Source organism: Lithobates pipiens, unplaced genomic scaffold (genome assembly GCF_037356315.1).
Source record: "Lithobates pipiens isolate NorthernLeopardFrog02 unplaced genomic scaffold, aLitPip1_a1.2 Scaffold_19, whole genome shotgun sequence".
Lineage (NCBI taxonomy): Eukaryota > Metazoa > Chordata > Amphibia > Anura > Ranidae > Lithobates > Lithobates pipiens.
In genome coordinates this window covers 339,659,301-339,674,216 of record NW_027507764.1, presented here as the reverse complement: position 1 = coordinate 339,674,216, position 14,916 = coordinate 339,659,301, and the positions used below count along the sequence as shown (strand labels likewise).

The following is a 14,916-nucleotide window of genomic DNA, read 5'->3' as shown; positions in this document are numbered from 1 at the left end:
ACAGGAACAGAACTGAGGCTGTCAATCTGCTGGAGCTCCCTCCCCTGTCACCATTTTTCTCTTGGTGTCGGGAAAACTTGCCAGAAGTGATTCATGCTGATAGCAGAGGAATGAAGCAGGAGTTTAGTTGCTAAGAATTACCAAGTACAAGTCAAGACACAAGCAACCAGTCATTACACATAGTATCAGGTCCTATGGTAAAGAAGGGTTTGTTGTCTGGCTTCTTCCCTAGTGGTCGGTATCCAATAGCTACTGGACCTGGACCCATGTTACTGAGATCTATGGCCTGCTCATAAGGTACGGGAAGGAAGGAGTTAATGAGCATGCATGAGGTCCGCACTACGTGCTCGGAGGGATCCGATTCTGTTACTGGGAGTGAGGTAACAGAGGTACACTAGACTGGTGGAGTAGGCGCGGGCTCAGCATGTCCCTGCTAATGCAACATATACCAAATTACAGTGTGTAGTGACATGGGACAAATAGTTTTTCAGAGAAACTCTGTATTTTATTACTGCACACAGTGAAGGCTCATCTCTTAGTCAGGGAACTGCCTTAAAGTGGTTGTAAAGTCATTTTGGGGATTTTTACCTACAGAAAAGCCTATAGTAAGGCTTACCTGTAGGTAAAAAAAAATCTCCTAAACCTGTATGGTTTAGGAGATATTCCCCTCGAAATGCGCCGCTGACTGCAGCGGCGCAAGCGCACAGGGGATTCCCGGCTGGAGGCCCGGCAGACGCCGGACCCTGCCGGGAAGAAATCTCCCGCGTGCATGCGCGGGAGTGACGATGTCGCGGCTCCGGCCACTCACAGTGCCGGAGCCGCGATACCTGGAAGAAACGCAGAGGGAACATATCAGCTCCCTTGGCATGGATCGGGACAGATGTTGGGGCCTCGTTCTAAGGTAAGTATTTCATAATGAGCTAGTATGCGTGCATACTAGCTCACTGTGCCTTTTCCTTTGCAGGTGGCAAAAAAAAACACAACAGCGGGTTTACAACCGCTTTAATGTTAGATTCGTCACATGACCACAGTCTCCACCTGGTCCCGGGCATTATTGAATGCGATCTAGAAGTACCCCCACATGCATGGGTACAGATGACCCCGCGCACACATATTTCATGTCTGGGGTTTACAACCAGCTTGGAAGATTTCCCCTCTATTACTTTTCTGGGGACAACCCAAAATTTGGGATTATCTTTTACTTTTTAACTATAATGATAAACATGACAAATTAAGAGGGTGAATCTCCTTAACGAGGACACAAACAGCAATAAAAACCCACCTGATGCTCTCCACTCTTTCAAAACTAAGTTTTGTAAAATATTGACTGACTCATGTTTACCTGTGATGTCATTTCTGGTTGCCGATGCAATAAATTTCATAGTGTACAAATCAGAGACTGTAACACTATATCCCTGCTTGCTCAGAACATCTACTGCAATATCCTTTAGAGATCCATTCATTGATTTGGGCTCCTGGTGAGCATACACGATGAGAACGTTTCTGCCTATTAAAAAAAATACATGATTTATTTATTATAGAAAACAAAGCAACAGTTTCCCAGTTTGCTTAGTGTTTTTATATTTGTAGAAAAATAAGACTGATCAGAGTTAGGATGCCCAGTTGCCCACAGAGATTAGATCAGGCTCATCAGACAATAATGATGGTTTCTGCCTACAAAATGCACAAACCACAAATAGACAATATAGAATCAATATAATGAACAGTTGGGGTGCCAAAGTTGTAAAACCAAATTATATGTAATTATTATTATATGTAATTATATATCACAAGCCCCTGATGATGTCTGATGAAATGCGTTGGTTGAGTTGCGCACACTGATGTCTTGGAAGGCAGCAGCATTCATGTAAATGACTAAACTTGCTTTTATATGGTTTTATTATGATGCTATAGTCCACGCATGAATAAAATACTTTAAAAACCTTGCACTTTGAGAGCCTTCCTTTTGTCCCTTATGGATTATTTAACCACTTCAATACAGGGCACTTAAACACCTTCCTGCCCAGACCAATTTTGAGCTTTCAGCACTGTCGCACTTTGAATGACAATTGCGCGGTCATGCTACACTGTACCCAAATGAAATTTTTATCATTTTTTTCCCACAAATAGAGCTTTCTTTTGGTGGTATTTGATCACCTCTACGGTTTTTATTTTTTGCGCTACAAATAAAAAAATACCGAAAACTTTGAAAAAAAAAATGTTTTTTTTTGTTTCAGTTTCAAAACTTTGTAAATAAGTACGTTTTCTCCTTCACTGATGGGCACTGATGGGGCTACACTGATGGGCACTGATAAGGCGGCACTGATGGGCACCAATGAAGAGGCACTGATGAGGTGGCATTGATGGACACTGATAGGCGGCACTGATAGGCGGCACGGATGGGTGACACGGATGGGCAACACGGATGGGCGACATGGATGGACACTGATAGGTGGCACAAATTGGCACTGATAGCTGGCACGGATTGGCATGGATGGGCGGCAGAGATGGGCATGGATAGGCGGCACAGATGGGCATGGATAGGCGGCACAGATGGGCATGGATAGGCGGCACAGATGGGCATGGGTGGGCACTGATAGGCGGCACAGGTGGGCACTCATAGGCGGCACAGGTGGGCACTCATAACAGCTGGGCACTCATAGGCGGCACAGGTGGGCACTCATAGGCGGCATTGGTGTTATACTGTACTAATGGATGCCAATCAGTGCCAAACAATAATGCATGCCAATCAGTGATGCCCATTGTGGGCACTGATTGGCATCCATTATGGGCACTGATTGGCATCCATTGTGCTGACCATTGGCATCCCTGGTGGTCTAGGGAGGATTACCTTTTCCCTGGTGGTCTGGTGGCGTCCCTGGTGGTCCAGTGTGGGCATCCTCGGGGGGGCTGTGCTGATAGTCGATCAGCACAGAGCCCCCCTGTCAGAGGAGCAGCCGATCGGCTCTCCTCTACTCACGTCTGACAGACGCGAGTGAGGAAAAGCCGATCACCGGCTCTTCCCATTTACACTGTGATCAGCCGTGATTGGACACGGCTGATCACGTGGTAAAGAGTCTCCGTCGGAGACTCTTTACCGAGATCGTAGTTGCCGGGTGTCAGACTGACACCCCGCAACAACGATCGCCGCGATGCGCGCCCCCGGGGGCGCGCAGCGGCTCATAATCCTGAGGACGTCATATGACGTCCGGTCAGGATTATCAAACCACTTTGCCGCCATCTTTTTGTAATAGGGCGGGCGGCAAGTGGTTAAGACAGATTGGCATATATTGAGCGCAGAGAGGTTATATCTTAAGGGCTGCACTGTTGTTTTTTTTTTAAATAAGCAATGCAATTGTTTGTAACTTGGTTGAGGTTTAGTGTACTATACCACCTAGGGGTGTATACATAAAAAACTCACAGAGCTATGCATCCTGTGTTTTTTAATTCATAAATACTTTTTTGCTTTGTAGCCTTGGTCCATGGGCTGCAGCCGCATAAACCAGGCTGTCACTGCTGCCCTCACACTGTAGCTCTCTTCCCGGTCACAAGTGAACTGTGTGGTGTGGCTTCACGTGTCTTTATTTATTACAGGTATTTATATAGCGCTGACAAGTTATACGGTGCTTTACATATATATTGTACATTCACATCAGTCCTAGCCCTCAAGGAGCTTACAAGCCAATGTCCTGATGTCTCATTTATACACGCATTAGAGCCAATTTACGTATTAGTGTGTCTTTGGTGTGTGGGAGGAAACCTGCAACGGGAGAATGTGCAAACTCCAGGCAGGTAGTGCCATGGTTGGGTTTCAAACTGACAACCCTAGTGCTGCCCAGCAGAAGTGCTAACCACCTAGCCACTGTGCTGCCCACACTGCCATTGAAAGAATCAAAGAAGTGAAGGAATCACTTGCCCTCACTGGCCCAAAATATTCAAGAATCTCATTCACTTGCGAGAAACCAGCAAGAGAGCGACATCTTGCGATTCTTGTTAGGGAGGGAGAGATTCCATAAAAATAGGTAAGAGGTCTTTCAGCTATCCTTTCACTGGAGATTTGTCACCAACTACACGATCCCTTGTGTAATATACTGTAAAGCCCCATACACACTATCAGTTTTTCTTCTGAGTTTTTCCTTCAGGTTTACCAAAACCATGTAGTACAAGGGCCTGCCCGATTGCATTCAAATTGAAACTCCTAAGATTTGACCTCATATTATATTTTGGTAAGTCTAAAGGAAAAAATCAGCAGAAAAACTGATAGTGTGTATGGGGCTTTAGTTAAAATATTACTGCAAGCTTGGGCAAACTGAGCTTCCATTTAGTAACACCATCTGCTAACAGCCTGTCAGTCAATCAGTGTCTTCTTGTCCAACTATGGCCATCTGGTCACTATCTGATGTCTATGACCAGCCTTACATTGCTTTTTTTTGGCCCAGGCTCGAAATAAGGTAACTTTCATTCCTTCTGCTGCAGTCCATGTGTAATGGTGGTGATAGAAAGTATGAGCTGCCTCCTCCTAGTTCCTCTGAGTAGCTAGATCCCTTTCCCTTAACGAACCGAGCAGTGCTCCTCTGAAAAGCACCTTGGTAATTGGACGCTGGAAGTCCCAGGCCTCACCTGCCCATCTTGCCTCCTGTAATCCTCCCCGGGCCAGTCCGGTAAAGTCCAGATGATACCCTGGTCTACTCCTTGGCAGCTACTTCCCATTTCGTGAATATAGAACCATCCCAGCCGGGATGCCTGGATTAATTCCCCAGGATTTCTTGAGCGACATGCTGTGCGTAGACCATCCAGCACTGGAGCCTCTGAAACCCCAGGCTTTCAGGTTAGGTTCCTGCTCCCCAGCACTGGGGCCTCTGAAATGCCAGGCCTTTGAGCCTGCTCCTTGGAGTTACATTTTGGCTGCTTCACTGGACTCAGTTTCTTCCCATCCTCCCCTAGGAAGCATGTGACCTCAGAATATATATCAGTCCCGCCCCTGCCCATACAAATTAATGATTGGGCCAGGGGCCATATACACTGCCTGCACTCCAGTCCCTGACCCGCCTCCTTTCCAGAACATTCTTAGGGAAATCAAGGGAGGGTTTTCCAGGGCAGAGTACAGGTGGTCACACCCCCCTCTATTCTACCACTCCTCCCAAACCAAATTAACCCACCGTGCCTAAACAAACCGTGTAAGGCACTGGCAATTTCACCTATCTCTAACCTGTTAGCACCCACCTAAAGGTGTTGGGCGCTACACATATAACCTCAGTTTTTTGCCTGGGAAACACTGAAAACAGACCCCATACAAGAATATAAAAGAAATAAAAAAATTACTTCTATAAATCTGCTCATCGAAGCTCCATATACATAGCTGACGTGACTATAAAATATAAAATGTTTTTAAAGCACAAGAGTAACAAGAAAACATATTAATGATTTCCTGTGCAGTGGGGGTAGGCAACCTTTTGAGCACAGTGAGCCAAAAAATGTTTTCAAAGACATTGAGCGTGCCGATTTTATAACAAAAAAAAAGCCAACTTCACACTCTCAATCATGAAAAGGATTTTTTTTTAAAGTAAATGCTGTAAACTGTAGTAGTAGTGAGAAATTAACATCCTGCACTCATGCCTCAGATACGCCCCAATTCCTGCAACTCCACACCTCAGATCAGCCCCAATTCATGCACCTTCACACTTCAGATCACTGTCCCCCCAGCAAATTTGTTTCACCACTGTACTCCCCCCCGCTCATCTGTCCCACCACTGTAGCCCCCTGCACATCTGCCCCACCACTGTAACCCCCTGCACATCTGTCTCACCACTGTAAACCCCTGCACATCTGTCCCACTGCTGTAACCGTCTGTACATCTGCCCCGCTACTGTACCACCCTGCTCTTCTGTCCCACCACAGTAACCCCCTGCTCATCTGCCCCACCAATGTTCCCCCTTTCTCATCTGCCCCACCACTGTACCACCCTGCTTATCTGTTCCACCACTGTAACACCCTGTACATCTGCCCCACCACTGTACCAGATTGCTCTTCTGTCCCACCACTGTAACCCCCTGCTCATCTACACTACCACGGTACCTCCCTGCACATCTGCTCCACCACCGTACCCCCATGCTCTATTGTCTCACCACTGGACCTTCTTCTCATCTGTCCTAACACTGAACTTATCTGCTCATCTGCTCCATCACCTTTCTCATTTGTCCCACCACTGTACCTCCTGCACATCTGTCCCACCACTGTACCCCCTTGCTCTTCTGTCCCACCACTGTAACCCCCCTGCTCATCTGCCCCATCAATGTACTCCTTTTCTCATCTGCCCCACCACTGTACCTCCCTGCACATCTGCTCCACCACCGTATCCTGATGCTCTTCTGTCTCACTAATGAATCCCCTTCTCATCTGTCCTAACACTGAACCCATCTGCTTATCTGCCTCACCACTGTAACCTGCTTACTCACCTGTCCCACCAATGTACCTCCTGCACATCTGTCTCACCTCTGCACGTCCCCTGCTTTTCTTCCCCACCTCTGTTCCCCCTGCTCTCCTGCCTAACCACTGTAACCCCTGCTCATCTGTCCCACCAATGCACCTCCTTTGACATCTGCTATGCTGCTCTACCCCTCCTTCTTTTCTTTCCCAACTTTGAACCCCCTTCTCACCTGTCCCACCACTGTAACCCCCTTCTCATCTGACCCAACACTAAACCCCCCTGCTCAAATGCCCCATCACTGTACCCCCCTGCTCTTGTCCCATTGCTGAACCCCCTTCTCATCTCTTCGACCACTGTACCTCCCTGCACATCTGCCCCACCACTGTACCCTCCAGCTCTTCTGTCCCACCGACCCATCTGACCCATCTGCTCCACCGCTCTACTCTCTTTTCATCTATGATATGCAGAGTGGTGAATGGAAGCAGAGATGAGACACATCTCCCTGTGCACACTCTTCCTGCTGATTTACCTCTCGCATTCAGCCCACATGCTTGTATATGATGTTACATACCAGCATATGGAATGGATGCGCAATGATGAACTCAGGTCAGGGGCATTTTCTGAAAGTAGTGGGTCATAAATTGGGCCCCCGCAGCTGAGAAAAAGTGCAGCGCCCTGCGCCGCAGCAAAAGTTGGGTGTGATTTTCATTGCGCTGAATACTGGCTGTGGCTTAAAGGAACACAGAGTGCAGGGTTTTCAGTGGTAAGTGACAAAAAGGTTCAGGAATCATTTCAACAAAGTTCCCAGAAGCACAACAGTAATTCCACAAACTGTCACGTGATTGTTGTTTTCTCAATCACAGTGAAATTCCTTCTTCCTGAGATTGGTAATGGCAACCGAGCAAGTCATCTTCCTCCAGATGGTGGGCGGAGCTAGCAGCACTGTGATTGGCTTTATCAGTGGCCAATGACAGTCCTCCTCCTCCTGAAAACAGGGACCCCCCCCCCCCCCCCAGTAGAACTGCACCCAATCTCTTCCCCATCACAAAAGCTGACAATCACAGCTACAGCAAAGTTAGAGAACCAAACAATGTTTCCCATCTTTTACAATGATGTGTGGGGGCACAGTGCCTCCCCCTCAGTGCAAGTGCGGCATGGGGAATTCTGAAATTGGAATGCATTAGTGTCTCACTGACACTTCCCTGGGGGGAGGGAGTCGAGTGTCGGCAAAAGAATCTTTGCGTGCCGAGGGTTGCCTATGCCTGCTGTGCAGCATTAACAATATTAAAAACAAGAAAAAAAAAACATCTCCTACAGCCACCAGTAGAAAATTTCTCTTCATATAAAAAATAAATCTTCATATACAAGGACTTCAGAAGAGGTCCTCTGCGCATAATTCCTTGTCTCCACTGGGCAAGTATGTATTAAGCCAATTGTAGATTCAAAGCAAACATAGCAAGTAGTCTTCAGGCTGTGCCCGACTCTGCATGCTTATTAATTAACACTACTCCCCTAGTCTAGAAGAAACAGGGTGGCCATTATCGTTGGCGCATGCATGATCGGGTATTGGGCTCTGTTACATCATCAGCCAGCTGCAGGGCTGGCTGAGCGCGTGGAGTCTGAGCATTATAGGAGGCTCCAATTTAGTACACATTTTTTTTTTGACACATGGCGGTGAATGCCAGTGACTGGATTTCTCCTTCAGGTAGATCTTAATGTTTGGGTGTATGCTGGTTTACATGTTGTGTGCAATTATAGGACTCTTTGTAGAGTATGTTTTTCTGATATTATACATCTATTTTACTAAGGACCTACCCTAGGATGAATATAGCTGGTCCTATTGTGAACACTATTTTCACCTGCTGGAAAATAATTTTTAGATTTCTCAACTTTGGTAAATTACATATATACCTTGTTCACTGTGCTTTAGGCGCCATCTAGTGATTACTTGTAATATTACATGCCCGAATGGTTATTAGTTTTCATTTACATACTTGCTTATATATTCAGTTTTAGATATTACAGCGGTGTCTTTTTTTATCTTTGTTGACTTTATTGAAGATATACAAATTGGACTTAATATTTCAATATAACCAGACTCCGCCGTGTTCCATCTGACCCACCGCTTATTTATCATTTGTGATCTTGCTGAAGTTTGTTGTTCAGCAAGTTTGGTATGCATGTTTTAAGCTGCCATCTTTATTGGTCATCTATCCTAACTAATAGTTGGATTGATGGTAATTAAATTAAACGTAACTATATATTAAGTATAATAATACCACCTAGTTTCCACAGGATCCCTCTGGACATGCTCCCATGCTCGCCCAGGGTTGTCTTTGACATTAATGCATCATTAGTTTGCCATTTCAGCCTCTAAGGTAGTTATCCTATCTACAATGCTTATAACACCCATAGAAAATATGTGATATGTATCACTGCTTTTAATAGTTGTTATTTGTATATTCACATATTCTAGCATTCTTTTCAGTTTAATTCTTCTGTTTTCCTATTTTGCTCTCCTGAAGAAGCGGGGAACCTCCAAAACATGCTGATCTGTAATATTCATATGGTGATCGGAGATAATTGTCATTCTTAGTTGAACCCTAATAGAGGTAGTACGACCACTTATTATGAAATTAATATGCAATTTTTTTAAATGATTGCTTAAAATCAATAAAGTTTATTTTACATACAATGTTGTTGTAATGTCCTGTGACAGTACCGGGAAAATCCTACTTGCCCCATCCTCTTTCTTCTAGACTTCGATATAACCTGAGCAGTTATTGTTTAACACTACTCCCCTGATGGGTCTCCTGGAGTCCCCCAAAGAATTTCTAAGACTAGCATGACCTGGGGTTGGATGAGTATCTACAGTACATCATCTTAGCCTGTATACACAAGGTTTAAAAGTGAGTTGCAGCTGTATTTTATTTCAGTTTTGAATAGTTTTTCTGTGTGAACATTAGAAAAATCCCCCCCTCCTTCCAGTTCTGCTGACAAAAATAAAATCTCACCAATGGGCACAGTAAATCCTGATTTTTTTTTTTTTTTTGCTCTATTGGTTTGAGACGTTCTTCTCATTTTCTGTCCTAGTGACAAAACAGAAAGTTTCCCAAACAAGGTTACAAACAACTGATGGAGGTTATAATCCTTCCTCAACTTATCAACAACTAAAGAAATGTTTTGGTTGAAAATCTACTTTAAACTAACCCAGTAGTAGTTGTAAACTATAAACCCAAAAGCCTGGGGTTTACATAGAAGGCATCATCAGGTGACATACCTTTAGTGTATCAGAGTTGTCCTCTCCAGAGCGCTTGTTGTAGCCCACAGAAAACCCCAGCTTCTGACTATGAGGATTATCCACACCTGCTCTTCCATCTCCCAGTTCAGTGTTTAGAGCCTGAGTGACTTATCACCAAGTCTAGACATTTCTATCTGGGTCAGAAGTGTCTTGAGATGGGTAAATAGAAATACCAACCCTCATACATTTAGTAGTAGCACATGAACTTTGGGGACCCCAGTAAAGCTTTGAAGGGGCGGAGCTGTTCTGCCACAAGCCTTAGCTTATACTGTATTTTCTGTAGGGACACTACATCTGCCTTTCTCAACTTTTTCAACACAGAGTAACCCTTGAAGCAACTTTCAAATCTCAGGGAACCCCTGCTAAAAATTACTATAACTTCAACTCATGATATATTAGTGTGATGGTCACTGGCAAGACTGCTCCTTACACTTGTGGTCATTGGGAAGAATTACCCCCTTACAGATAGCTAAAAAGATCAAGGGTGTCAGTGAGAACTTATTTAAGAGGCAACGATTGCCAATTGCTTAAGGAACCCCTGGAAACCTCTGGAGGAACCTTAGGGCACCATGGAACCCTGGTTGAGAAACCTTACTACAGGCTTATTGTACTGTATTGTAAAGAACCTTTCTGACTTGCTTTTATTCCATTTAAAGTAATAGAAAAGTCCACCATCAATGTTTATAACACCGTCCTCCCCCTGCTTATACACATGCTGCAAACTGTACAAATCTCATTTTATATACTTTTATTAAACTTTGTCAGTGCGTTTATGGGATTGCACAGCTATGGCCCCCCTGTGTCAGTGAGAAGCAGGGCTACAATTAACTATTATTTTTATAATCGATTAGTTGGCCGATTATTGTTTTGATTAATCGGATAAATACCTTAAAAAAAGTGTGGTGTATAATTTAGTTAATATGTAAAGTTTAAAAAAAAGATAATTTATTCTTAAATATCTATATGCAATGGTACTGTAAATATAAATAACCGACAATATAGTTAGGGAGCATAATCTCTAATCCACTCTGAGAATAACAGACAGAAGCGATATACTGTATATACTGTTATGCCCTGTACACACGGTTGAACATTCCGACTACAAAATCCGTCTGATTTTTTCCGACGGATTTTGGCCCAAACTTGTTTTGCATACACACGGTCGCACAAAGTTCTCGGAAAATCTGATCGTACAGAACGAGGTGACGTACAACATGTACGTCGGGACTATAAACAATAGCTTTCGTCTCGTAATTTATTCTGAGCATGCATGGCACTTTGTGCGTCGGATTTGTCTACAAACGATTGGAATTTAAACGATCGGATTTTGTTGTCGGAAAATTTTAGATCCAGTTCTAAACTTTGTGTGTACAGGGCATTAGAGGTTATATTTGGTAAATGTCAGACTCAGATCACATTTTTTATTTAAAAAAAAATGAAAAGACTGTTTTTCCGATTTTCAGACAGAACTGTAATATAATATGTACGACAGACGCAGGTGGCTTGATAAAAGCTCCCTGCGCCTTCTGTCACTTATGCTGGCCATACAAAAACAATGTCTTCCTTCAAAAAAAAAAATTTTTTAAGAACATTTGTTTGATTTTCCTTTTGTTAGTGGGGCCAGATCGATGCTTGTTTTCGACCACTTGATGGGAAAATTCAAAGGAATGAAACAGAAAACTTCTTGGTCAAAGGAGTTTTCAGACAGTGTATGTGGTTTTCATTCAGAAATTACATGAATTTTAAAACTGAATGTTAAAAGCAAGTGACATTTTTAAATGACATTCTTTCATTCAGTGAATGTACAAATATTTTCTGGATGAATATTTTTGTCTGAAAATCGATACGTTTATGGCAAGCATAAGGCTCGGTTCACACCTATGTTATTCACACCTATGCTGCGATTTGCATTTTGCATTCTTTATGCTTTTTTTTTGCCAAATTGTTGTTGGGCAGAATAAAAAACGCAAATCGCAACAAAAACACACTACATGCTTTTCTGCAGCTTCTCCATTGAAGTCTATTGAACCAAACAAGCAAAAAAAAAGCACCGTTTTGTGTTGAAAAAAAGTCCCTGACCCTTTCCAAATACGCAATGGTTTTACACAGAGCAGCCCTGATTCTCCTCTTCTGGGGTCCCCCGCCAACGCTTCTGGCTCCTCCTGCCATCAGAGTGGATCAATAGCAAGCTGAAAAGTATAGTATAGAGTTCCCCTTTAGCAAGGTAAAAAAACTCCTGCCTTTAGAACCACTCACTTCCTGTCTAGGACTACATGTCCCATGAGGAATTGCTCCCCACACATTTACAAGTTCTCAGGCACTTACTGACATGTAAGGATGGGGTACTGAGCTGTATGTGTGCTTCACTGTATTTCCTGATATGTAAACAAATAATGCATTCTGTATGCAGGCCAACAAATCGGCTGGCCGATTAATCGATTATGAAAATAGTTGACAACTATTTTCATAATGGATTAGTTGTCGATTAATCGATTAGTTGTTTCAGCCCTAGTGAGAAGCTTATGGGAGGGAATGCCAACAATGGATACAATTTAGGAAACTGGCAGGTGACGTCTCTGCTCTTTGAATATAGCCTCCTTATTGGGTTTGCACAGCTACACAGAGAAGCCAGAGCTGTGCAAGTCATGTGATAAAGGAAAAAATGTCGCGCTAAAAAGTGAAATCAAATAGTGCAAAAACACAAATAAGAGTCCACAAAAAGTCCCTCCTAAACAGTGATGGGCCACCAGGGCTCAGAAAGCAAACCTGGAGAAGGGGGATCAGTGGTCAGCTTCTGCTAGATGGAATAATGACATCCACAACAATCGAGGAAGACGAAATACTCTTAACAGAGTTGGTGGACCTGTATGTCAGCAACACCAGATCTTAAAGGCATGAAACGATGATCGCTTGGAAGGGACTAGCTGTATAGGATCTCTCGCCGTCAGAAGTCATCTGGAAGATTCGACAGTCCACAGCTCAAGCTCCCGGTAAATCGAGATGTATGTTTCTCCAGCCACTCAAAAGCCCAAAGGGCAAGTAACATATAAAAAACATACAAACAAACTCTCAATGGTGTAATTCTGAGAGTGCAAAATGGCCTTTTATTTGCAAAAAATGCCAAATATACAAATAGTAATAAAAATAAAAATAGTGATCACATAAATTTAAAAGCAATATGGGAAGTGTACAAAGCAGCTTCGTACGCTTCTCATATTGCTTTAAAATTTATGTGATCACTATTTTTATTTTTATTTTTATAAAAAAATTATCTGATCACTATTTTTATTTTTTATTACTATTTGTATATTTGGCATTTTTTGCAAATAAAAGGCCATTTTGCACTCTCAGAATTACACCATTGGGAGTTTGTTTTTTATATGTTTCTTGCCCTGGGCTTTTTGAGTGACCGGAGAAACATACATCTCGATTTACCGGGAACTCGAGCTGTGGACTGTCGAATCTTCCAGATGACTTCTGACGGCGAGAGATCCTATACAGCTAGTCCCTTCCAAGCGGTCATTGCTTCATGCCTTTAAGATCTGGTGTCGCTGACATACAGGTCCACCAACTCTGGTAAGAGTATTTGGTCTTCCGATTGTTGTGGATGTCATTATTCCATCTAGCAGAAGCTGACCACTGATCCCCCTTCTCCAGGATTGCTTTCTGAGCCTTGGTGACTCATCACTGTTTAAGAGGGACTTTTTGTGGACTCTTATTTGTGTTTATGCACTATTTGATTTCACTTTTTAGCGCTACATTTTTTCTTTTATCACATTTATGAGTTTTGTCACATTTGTATGTAGCTGCTGTATACTGTTTTAATTTTGTTCACTGCGATTTAGCGCATTCATTTATTTACCTTTTTTGTGCAAGTCATGTGACTGCATTGAAGAAGAGTAAAAAATATATTTAAATTTTTTTTTTTTATATACATTTCTTCAGTTGCTTTCTGGTTTCTGGACTAAGCCAAAATGATGTCATACATCCCACAAGTCTTATTTTTACTTTGGAGGAGGGGATTTCTCAGTTAAACAAACCCTCCTGCCTGCATTAACAAAAGAAATGCAGGAAGTAAATGCTACCTGAATCATCTGCCCTTACTCAAGATGGCCATGGCTAAAAATGCTAGGGAGGTGTTTTTTAAAGTGATTTTTCAACAAAATAAAACATGGAGACATGGATGGATGAGTGAGTTTACTTTGAATATTAAAACTGAATTAAACAGCATTTTTGATTTGTAGTGCTCAGATACAGTAGTTTTCCAACAAGTACAATGTGCTTGTATAATGAGGCTGCAAATGCCATATGCCTCTTGTGGTAATGACAAAGCAAATTATATTAGTGCTCAATGTCATCCAACTTACCTTTTCGGGGTAGACCTTCTGGAGCAAGTTATTAAGACAACAAAAATATGTACATGCTGAAAAAATGTACATACCTGGCATTATTGAGATTTCTTTTTCAGTGTGCTTATAGGATGCAAATCTCCTGAATAATCTCTGTGCTCAAATAACAGCTTCAAATGATGTTTTATGAAATGTAATAATGCTTTTAAATATGTCTTCTCTCTGCAATAGCTGACCAACAATCCAGGTTAAACTTCACATAAAATGAGCTTCATCGGCAGAGCATCGGTAGTACGGACAAAGTCACGAGGCATTGGCTGAGTCACTCATTCATTTCGAAAGAGTACCATACCATCGGGATTTTCTTTAGTGCTGTCCACTTGCTGAAACATATTCCCTAGGAAACAAGAGCAGCGTTCATTAGTTCCTGTCCTTTATGTGAGAACTTCTGTGAGTAGCTGGTGGTGATCATGGCAACTAGCAAAGACAGGGCAGAGCTTGAAATTGTGCAGGCCTTCCACGGCCCAAGAGGTTAACAGCTCAGGGTTGTACAATCCTTTGTAATACAAATCAGCAGCAACAAAAAAAAAAGGTTAAGGGTCTAATATAATCCCTGAAGCGAATACTTCTATTCAGTCATTGGGAATTTTCAGCTTTTTGGAATGTATTAAATAAACACTTAAAATAGCATAATCCCTCAAAACAAAAGAATGAGGCCAAAGGCCTTTCAACTACGCTTTGTGCTCGCATTGTTTTGTAATAAGATGATGAACCAGCGAAAGAGTCGTGTTGCCGCTTTTTGTACTAACCAAATTTGAGCACAGACTGCAGATCATAGC

At 42.8% G+C, this 14,916-nt stretch overlaps 1 protein-coding gene across 3 annotated transcripts in view; it reads right to left on the bottom strand.

Annotated features, from left to right (window-relative positions):
- Positions 1 to 14,617, bottom strand: part of NQO2 (N-ribosyldihydronicotinamide:quinone dehydrogenase 2) — a 59,269-nt gene extending 44,652 nt beyond the window's left edge. The window contains exons 1-2 of one of the 3 annotated variants that reach the window (XR_013277597.1): positions 14,170 to 14,617; positions 1,343 to 1,507 (exon numbers count right to left, since the gene is read on the bottom strand). Coding sequence is in view for 2 of the 3 variants with exons in the window: in XM_077492110.1 (XP_077348236.1) it covers positions 1,343 to 1,507; positions 14,170 to 14,176 (172 nt within the window). In the remaining variant the exon portion in view is untranslated. The remainder of the gene's footprint in view (positions 1 to 1,342; positions 1,508 to 14,169) is intronic. The other 2 variants (XM_077492110.1, XM_077492109.1) reach the window with 2 other exon arrangements.
- Between the last annotated feature and the right edge of the window lie 299 nt (positions 14,618 to 14,916).